Below are 9,011 nucleotides of genomic sequence, written 5' to 3'. Positions count from 1 at the left end.
GGGGTAAATGAGAGCAGGGGGGTGAAGCTGGAAAGCATGGAGGGGTAACTCAAGTGTGCTGCAAATGGTCTGGTGACGGTGGAACAAGACCAGGCCGCATGGACTTCTGAAACTTTGACAGGGATCCCCCCTCTGAAAACACATCGGACCTGGATGGAGAAGACATCCTCCACAGACATGCTAAAGGGCTTGTCCAGGGCGCGGGTGGGCTCCGGCATGTAGGCATCCACCTCCGCCATCAGCTTCAGGATGGCGTCCCTGCGGGGGGTGGAAGGGGGCGACGCAGGGAGGGGACAGGGTGGGGAACGTGGTGGGGCGGCCCAGCGCGGGGCAGGGGCGTGCGACGCTTGGCGCATGCGCCAAGGGGTTTGGGGCCGGTCAGACACGCATCAACGTTTCAGTGGGTCGGGGCGTGTTGCCCCGGCCCTCAATAGGAAGGCAACAGATTACTGTAATGTATCATCACCCCGGGCCCTGTCTCAACAGGCAGGTGCGTGCGCTCAAGGGCAGCGCGCCATGCACAGCTTGCCAGGCCATCCATACCACAGCTCACCTGCCGATGGGGTGGTTCTCGCCCTTGAGGGCTGCCAGGGCAGACCCACGCACGATCGGGATCTCGTCGCCAGGAAACCTGGGTGGTTATGAGGCGGTTATTTTGGGGTCGTCCACGTGACAAAGGTGGGTGGTGCTGGTGGGGTGCGGGCGCGCTGTTACCAGACCACAGCTCCTTGGGGTGCCTGTTGGGCACAGCAGCCACCCAACAGCCCCACAACGCGCTCACTTGTAGAAGGAGAGGAGCTCGCGCAGCTCCATCTCCACCAGCTCCACCAGCTCTTCGTCCTCCACCATGTCAATCTTGTTGAGGAAGCAGACGATGGAGGGGACGCCCACCTGCAGGCAGGGTTTGGGGGCGAGGTGCTTCCTTGCAAGAGGCGGCATAATATTCAGGCATGGGGAGCAGTCATTAGGGCAGTCTGCAGAGCACTGCAACACGACACCCGCTTTCCACAAACCGTCAAACACACAAGGGCCAACCACCCCCAGCCACCCCTTCGCTTCCCACCGTCTCACCTGGCGGGCCAGCAGGATGTGCTCCCGCGTCTGGGGCATGGGGCCGTCGGTGGCGGAGACCACGAGGATCGCGCCGTCCATCTGCGCCGCGCCGGTGATCATGTTCTTCACGTAGTCGGCATGGCCGGGGCAGTCGACGTGGGCGTAGTGCCGCTTGTCGGTCTGGTACTCCACATGCGCGGTGGCGATGGTGATGCCGCGCGCTTTCTCCTCGGGCGCCTTGTCGATCTCGTCGAAGGCCACGGCCTTGGAGTTGCCGGCCTCAGCCAAGACCTGGGAGAGGAAGGGGGGGTGCTTTTTGCCTTTAGAAATCCCCGCGCTCGGTCCCACGCCGGGACCGACCCGTCTATGCTGTGCCACCGAGTGTCCGAAGGGTTAATTCCATACCTCCCGGACGCGAGCCGAGCTGACATGCATTGCCTTCCCTGCTCGAGGGGCGCGTGCACCCTGTCTCCGCTCACCTTGGTGATGGCAGCCGTGAGGGTGGTCTTGCCGTGATCGACGTGACCGATGGTGCCAATGTTGAGGTGTGGCTTGGAACGACTGTTAATATCGTACTCCGCGCTGTATGGTCGGCTGCTCAGCGTCAGGTGCAGGGGTCCGGCGCTGTGCGAGGACAGGGCGAGACTGGTGATGGACCCGGTGGTGCATGCGTATCAGTCTCTATTGAGGCATACATCAAAGGATGTAAAGAGCCGGATTTTCCCACGCTGTCCTACAAAACTCACATCCGTGCGACCTCCGCCTGTGTCGCCGGCCCAGCCTGCACGAGGGTGGCGCATCGGGCCAGGGCCCCCGCCGCGGCACGCCGGAACATCCTAGCGCGTCAACTGAGTGTCAGTGTGCAAGCAGAAGAGAGCTGCAGGGGCGTGGAGGCCAGGGTTGAGCACCCTCAAGAGGAAGCGTGAACCTGTGGCCCTTGGTGGAAAGTAAGGAGACCACCACCGGACTGTACCCCACCGACCATCCGCATTCCATGGGTGCTGACACGAGGTGGGGCATCGAAAGCATGAGAGAGGTGAATGGCTTTTATTATTCCGGCTTAACCACTCGAACTCGCAATGGGGAGTTGCATCGCCGGCCGCAGAACGCGTGTGCTGCTGATGGGAAACTTGCCATGCAATAGCTGGCTTGGTAGGGCGTCCGGCACGTAGTATACCGTTCCTCGCTCCGCCATCGGCCATGGAAGACACCTCGAGGTATGGCCATTGCATTTTTCCAGTATATTTCCAGGTTTGATACCGAATCATGGTTGCCTCTCCAGCCATTCAAAGGACATCCTAAACTACCAACCCAATGCCAGGCCCCCGCTCCTGTCACCCGACCTGCCCCGCTTCCCGGGATTCTGTGATGGTGAAGATGGCAATCCTGAACCTGACTGGAGCCCTCCCTCCTCGCCGTTGTCCTGCGAGGATGTCCATGACATGGCCCCCGACGGCGCATTCCTGACCCTGGAGGGATTCAGAGCGCACTCACAGCTCGCCCATGTCGCCTTCCAAGCAGCACGGGTGAGGGTGCGGGTATGGGAGTAGCAGTCTTGCAGGGCATGGGACTGCCCTTGCACGAGCTCCGCCAGCGACTGGTGGAGGGTCGTCCATCCACCAGGTCCATCAATGTTGTCAGGATGAGGGAAAACCCCACTCGCCAAGCTGTCATGAGGAGGAGGAACAAGATGATCCAGCACTCCCATTGCATAACACTGTTTCGGACAGTTCTGCAGAGGAAGCAGCGTCCGACGCCGAGTCCAAACACCTGGAGGTGCTGCGGGGATGGGGGTGCTCGGTGGGTGGTGCACCTTGCAGAAGCCTTCATAGTCTCCTACCATCAGGCCCCGAGGCCCAATGTCTGGCAGAGGCAGCCCATCAGTGCAAGGATCACTGGGAGTATGACATCCATTGGTGATGCATGCCGACTGTGAGGACCCCACCTGGCCCCCGACAGGATGAGGCAGAGGCCTTCCCTGCCGATGACGTCATCGTGGCTGCGCTGGAATCCGCGGGACCCCGGCGCCTCCCGGCCGACGTGCGCCCCGGCACGCCTGCTGCCAGGGCCGTCGACTTGGCGCTCATCAGGCTGGGCGCCGCCAGCTGGACGGCCCTGTTCAGCGAGGCGGCCGCCGAGCGGGGATGCGGTGCGGGGACCGGAGGCAGGAGCGTGACCCTGGCCGAGGCCCTCAACCCCGAGCACCCGCGCCACCACGCCGCGTTCGCCGAGGCGTTCCGCGCCGCGCGCGCGGGGCTGGCGCGCGAAGCCGCGCCCCGCGAGGCCGCTGGCCGGGGCGGCGGGTGCGGCCGGGGCCGGGGTCCCCCAGCATCGGGACAGGACGACGCCGCCCCGCGCTCAGCCCTGACCCCGGCCGACCATGCGTGGTACCTGGCCACGGCGGCGCGGCCGCTGCAGGGCGCCGAGGCCGCGCGGCGGGCGGCCCTGGACGTGAGGCTGGCAGCCGAGCGCGCGCTGTACGCCGGCGCGGTGCGCGCGGCGCTGGCGCGCGGCACCGAGCGCTACGCGCACCTCACGCCGCGCCAGGCGGGCCAGCTGGAGGACGATGCGGTGCTGCGCCGGCGGCGGGTGGACAGGCTGCCCCGCCTGGTGCGCCTGGCGCTGACGGTACCGGCGGCCGGCGGCGGGGGAGGCGCCGCGGCGCTGCGCAGGGAGCACACGCTCGCGCCGCCGGTCCCCTGCTCCGCCCTGCCCGCCTGGACCCCCCCTGCGCCGGGCGCCGCCGTCCCCGGGAACCGGTACTACCTGCCCAAGGTCCTGGCGGCGGGGGAGGGGCCGGGCGGGCGCCGCGGCGCCGCCGCCACAGCATACCGCAAGCCCCCCTGCCGGTGGGACCGGGACCCCCCCGACCTCCCCGCCCCCACGCCCGGCTGCCGGTCGAGCTGGGCAGGCAGCGCGCTGCGCGCCGTGCTGGCGGGCGCGGGCCCCTGGGAGATCCCGCTGACCGTGAGCGGCGGAGACGAAGGCCCGCACGCCTGCTTCCACAAGCCGCTGCCGCGGCGGGGGGCCAATGCGCGCCAGCGCCAGCAGCGCCTGCAGCGCGCGGCGGCGCTGAGCCTGGGCGGCGCCGACGGGGCCAGGCGCGCGGAGGCTGTGGCCGTGTTTGCCCTGGGCACGCACCGCCTGGCCGTGCACAGCCGTGCCGGCCTCTGCGTGCTCGGCGGCGCCTGGGCCCAGGCGGCCGGGTGCTCGGCGACGGCCGAGCGCGGGGAGCAGGGGGATGGGGCCGCGGAGCGCGAGGCCGACGATAGGATTGGCGCTGAGCGTACTGTGGAAGAGCCCGCAGCAGTCCCTGCCTCGGCGCTCCCCAGCCCTGACCCAGGCTCCACCTCAGACCCTGTCCCAGACCATACCTCGGCCCTCAGCGCAGCCCCCTCCACCACCGCCTCCCCCTCCCCCGAGCCCTGCCGCGTGGTGCTGGGGGTGCGGGTCGAGTACCTGCCCTCCCCGGCGCGCGAGGCGGCGACGCTGGACGAGCTGGCCTGGCTGGCGGCCGGGCTGGCGCTGGACCCGGAGGCACGCGGCGCGCTGGTCGCCGCCGTGCACGTCCCCACGGCGCGCTTCCTGGGCACGCAGGCGCTGACACGCGAGGCGCTGGAGCGGGCGGGCGGCGACGCGCTGGCGGCACGGCGCCACGCCGCGCTGCGCACGCTGGAGGGCCTGCTGGCGGCGATGGAGGGGCTGGCGGAGGCGGGGGAGTACCTTGTCACTGGCGGTAGGGGGCCGGTGGTGATTTATGCCGCCCTGGCTCCAGAGCTCCAAGAAGAGGTGGGCTGTGTTGCTGTGTCAATAACACAAGGATGCGACAGGGGGAGAGGAGTCATGAGGGGCCGCACGCACCTTGCGCATGCCAAGGCATCCGCCGCCGGAGCACGACGCCATCTCCGCCAGCACATGCGCTACCCAGGGCCGAGATGTGGAGGAGGGCACGCGGGGCGCGGCGCGCCTACCCCTCAGCGGCGTGGGGCTGCCGGACCCACACACCGTGTACGACGTGCACGCTGCGCATGCTGCGGGCGCCGCGGTGGGGGCCGGTGACCCCATGGACGACCCCGCTGTGGCCCCCCTGTGGCAGCCGGCCGACCCGGGGGTGCCCCAGATCGCAGACACCCTGCCCCCGAAGTGAGGCGGGGGCCTGCATTGGAGGGTGCTGGGCGGACCGGGTCTGTGTGTGACCACGGCGGCTCAGCTACCCCCCCCCCCCCCCCCCCCCCCCCCCCCCCCCCCCCCCCCCCCCCCCCCCCCCCCCCCCCCCCCCCCCCCCCCCCCCCCCCCCCCCCCCCCCCCCCCCCCCCCCCCCCCCCCCCCCCCCCCCCCCCCCCCCCCCCCCCCCCCCCCCCCCCCCCCCCCCCCCCCCCCCCCCCCCCCCCCCCCCCCCCCCCCCCCCCCCCCCCCCCCCCCCCCCCCCCCCCCCCCCCCCCCCCCCCCCCCCCCCCCCCCCCCCCCCCCCCCCCCCCCCCCCCCCCCCCCCCCCCCCCCCCCCCCCCCCCCCCCCCCCCCCCCCCCCCCCCCCCCCCCCCCCCCCCCCCCCCCCCCCCCCCCCCCCCCCCCCCCCCCCCAGGATCGTGGCCGGGGGCCGCCGCGGCGGCCCTGGTCGGGGCGCAAGGGGGCGCAAGCGCAAGCTCAGCCAGCCGTATGCCTGGAAGGTTGGTGGGGCCGAGGGATGTCCATGGCAGGGTGCATTAACCTGGCTGCCTCGCGCCTGCCATCCTCCCTGCCCCGCACAGAGGGGCCCACTCCATGGCGCCATGTGGGGTGAGTTTCAGCATGCATCTTCCCCTCGCTGAGCGTCACAGGTGCTGGGGCAGGGAGGAGACTTTGACGCCGTGGCTGGAGGGACCCAGATCTCCAGGGCAGAGTATGCGGCTGCCCTGGGGGAGGAGCTGTGACGGGGCGAGGGGGGGAGGGGGGGAGCAGGGGCTCAGTCCTCCCAACCAGGATTCTGAGCTTCGAATGCCCCAGTCACCCGGATCCGACCTTCTGGGCCAGGCAGGTTGCGGCGCTGCCCAATGGAGATTTTGTACCAACGTATGGTGCTCTGACTGACACTGTGTGACAGTGCTACCTGGCATGCGGAAAAACCACCATCACAGGAATATCATCACTGTGCCGGGGAACGCCTCCCCCCCCACCGGATCGTGGCCGGGGGCCGCCGCGGCGGCCCTGGTCGGGGCGCAAGGGGGCGCAAGCGCAAGCTCAGCCAGCCGTATGCCTGGAAGGTTGGTGGGGCCGAGGGATGTCCATGGCAGGGTGCATTAACCTGGCTGCCTCGCGCCTGCCATCCTCCCTGCCCCGCACAGAGGGGCCCACTCCATGGCGCCATGTGGGGTGAGTTTCAGCATGCATCTTCCCCTCGCTGAGCGTCACAGGTGCTGGGGCAGGGAGGAGACTTTGACGCCGTGGCTGGAGGGACCCAGATCTCCAGGGCAGAGTATGCGGCTGCCCTGGGGGAGGAGCTGTGACGGGGCGAGGGGGGGAGGGGGGGAGCAGGGGCTCAGTCCTCCCAACCAGGATTCTGAGCTTCGAATGCCCCAGTCACCCGGATCCGACCTTCTGGGCCAGGCAGGTTGCGGCGCTGCCCAATGGAGATTTTGTACCAACGTATGGTGCTCTGACTGACACTGTGTGACAGTGCTACCTGGCATGCGGAAAAACCACCATCACAGGAATATCATCACTGTGCCGGGGAACGCCTGTCGAGAATGCTTGGATGGTGGTATATGTAGCATACAAAGATCCTAAGTGGATAAATTAATCGCCCTGGGAAATAAATATTACCGTCGAAAGTTTGGCAAAGGTTTCCCCGCGCACGCAGACCTCCACGATTCGGGCGCATTCTTCCCCTTAGGCAGGTCGGCCGAAGAGCTCCGGGGGCGGATTCATTAATGCCGGGCGTATCAGGAGAGGCTGTGCAGAAACGGAGCCCTGCGGGCCCCGCCTCACCTCCCCCTTTTTACCTGACCGTCCACGTTTACAGGACAGTCACCATAAAAAAGTGCGTGCACGTCGTCAGCAAGCCTGTGAAACGAGTACTCAGACGGTACCGCCGAAGTCGAGCCGTAAGAATGCGCCTTCGCTCTGCATGGAAGGCCAGCTCGCGTCTCGCGGAAAGGACGTGTCCGACATAGAAGTTCTGGTCATCGACCGGAACTCTTCGCGACGCCAAAGTACCGTCGATTTGGTGGGATCGTGCGGATATCAGGTGAGCGTATCTCCCGTGGTAGGATACGTGGCTCAGATTGCCCTGCCCTCCCGGCCTGCTTACCTGCGATGCGAAGGCTGACAGTCGGCAATCGTCACCGTCTTCCTGCCCCCAGGTCATCACCGCGGAGTCGGGGAATGATGCCCTCGAGCTCCTCACCGTGCGGGCCCGGGGCGGAACCGAGGGTCAGCCGGGCAAGGGGCTGCCCTCCATCATCCTGAAAAACCACGGTCAACCCCACGGCAACGCCCCTAAGTTCCTCAACAGGCTTCGCGCCGCCTTGTTGCAAGCCATTCCTGTCATAGGTGTGTGTGTGGGAGGGCTGGGGTGGGGCTTTGATGCAGGAGTGCAGGAATGGGAGTTCGGCATGGGGTGTGAGACTTGATGATGTGTTACGTGTGGCGTGTGCAGTGCCCTGAAGTGTGTGCAGGGCCCGTGGCGACCTGGTAGTGTGTAAAGGGGGCTTAGATTCTCCAATCTGACGGACTCATATCTCATCTTGGCCTCCTTGCCCATGGTGGTGCACCCTTGGAGACATGTGGCACGCCACACCACCAGCCCCCCAAGCGCCTCTGTATGGTCGGAAAGAATTATTTTGGCCTTCTATGACCCCCCCCCCTCCCCTTCTTCTCCCTTTCCCCTGCAGTCCTCGGGAGCGGGGACGATGCAGCGATCCTGCAGTGCCTCTCCCTGGGCGCCGTCGACTTCTGGGTGTACCCCCTGCGCCAGAATGAGGTGGCGGGGCTGTGGACCAGGGTGTGGTGGCGCAAGACCGCGCCGCAGGGCACTCTGCCCCTGGGCAACCACGTGGGGGCCGGGCCCGGCGGCCCGGCCATCGACAGCTCCGGCGACAGCTCCGAGTCTGAGCCGGCCAGGTATGTGGTGCGGTCCTGTCGGCGAGGGTCCGCTTGCTGCGCGACAAATGCCTGGCTGTGACTCGGCGTCGCACCATGCCCCTCAACCGTAAACAGCTCCCGTGCCTGCCCCACCCCCGGGCCGTCGCCCCCACCCGCAGGTCGAAGACGAGCTCGCCGCTCGCAGCGTCGCTGGGCACGGAGGCCCCCGCCCGCGCCCGAGCCCCCGGGTCCTCCACCTCTGCCGCCCCCGGCGCTGCCAGGCGGGAAGACGAGGGCGGCGCGGGGCCTGGGCCTCGCACGACCCCGGACGCTGCCCCGCCCGGGTCGTGCGAGGGGTCCGAGCAGGGCCTCTGCGCACCCGCCGGCGGCGGCCTGAAGGCCTCCTCGAGCGCGCCCGGCCGCCTGCCCCACCCCGACTCCTCCGACGGCAGCGTGGCCACGGAGAGCATGGCCGGCTCCGGCGGCGAGGGCCAGCTGGCGGAGGTGGCGCAGACACTGACCACGCTGCGCGACTCCGGCGGGTCCAGCCTGGGCACCGGCGAGGCGCTGGGGCGCGCGGCCGGCGGCCTGGCCGCGCCCCAGGGCAAGCCCTGGGCGCTGGAGCCGCGGGGCGGCGGGGGCGCCGGGCCGCAGGTGGCCGCGCCGCCCTCGGGCGCCGGCTCCGGCGGCGCGACGGCTGGCCCCGCGGCGCCTGCGCCTGCCAGCCTAGCCCCCGGCGACCACGCCAGCTTTGCGGCGGGGGCGCCCGGCTGGACCCCGGGCGCGCATGTCGGCCTGGGCTCGCGCGGCGCGGAGCTGGCGCGCGGCTCTCAGCTGGGCTCGGCCCTGGTCAGCCAGCAGCCGTCGTATGGGTCGGGGATGGCGTACGGCCCCCCCCC

At 69.2% G+C, this 9,011-nt stretch overlaps 2 protein-coding genes across 2 annotated transcripts in view; one reads left to right on the top strand and one right to left on the bottom strand.

Annotated features, from left to right (window-relative positions):
• Positions 1–1,888, bottom strand: part of F751_0209 (Elongation factor Tu) — a gene marked incomplete at both ends in the record, with an annotated part of 3,315 nt that extends 1,427 nt beyond the window's left edge. The window contains 6 exons of the mRNA XM_011398604.1: positions 150–258; positions 554–631; positions 782–891; positions 1,072–1,344; positions 1,533–1,698; positions 1,800–1,888. Of these exons, the coding sequence (XP_011396906.1) occupies positions 150–258; positions 554–631; positions 782–891; positions 1,072–1,344; positions 1,533–1,698; positions 1,800–1,888 (825 nt within the window). The remainder of the gene's footprint in view (positions 1–149; positions 259–553; positions 632–781; positions 892–1,071; positions 1,345–1,532; positions 1,699–1,799) is intronic.
• Positions 1,889–2,495: 607 nt separating this feature from the next.
• F751_0208 (hypothetical protein) lies at positions 2,496–5,200 on the top strand (the record flags this gene model as incomplete). The annotated part of the gene is made up of 6 exons (XM_011398603.1): positions 2,496–2,579; positions 3,013–3,202; positions 3,518–3,663; positions 3,892–4,344; positions 4,477–4,842; positions 4,982–5,200. 6 exons carry the CDS (start codon positions 2,496–2,498, stop codon positions 5,198–5,200), a joined length of 1,458 nt encoding a protein of 485 aa, XP_011396905.1.
• Positions 5,201–9,011: the final 3,811 nt, after the last annotated feature.

This window comes from Auxenochlorella protothecoides (genome assembly GCF_000733215.1).
Source record: "Auxenochlorella protothecoides strain 0710 unplaced genomic scaffold scaffold1, whole genome shotgun sequence".
Classification (NCBI taxonomy): domain Eukaryota; kingdom Viridiplantae; phylum Chlorophyta; class Trebouxiophyceae; order Chlorellales; family Chlorellaceae; genus Auxenochlorella; species Auxenochlorella protothecoides.
This window is presented reverse-complemented; position numbering and strand designations above follow the sequence as displayed.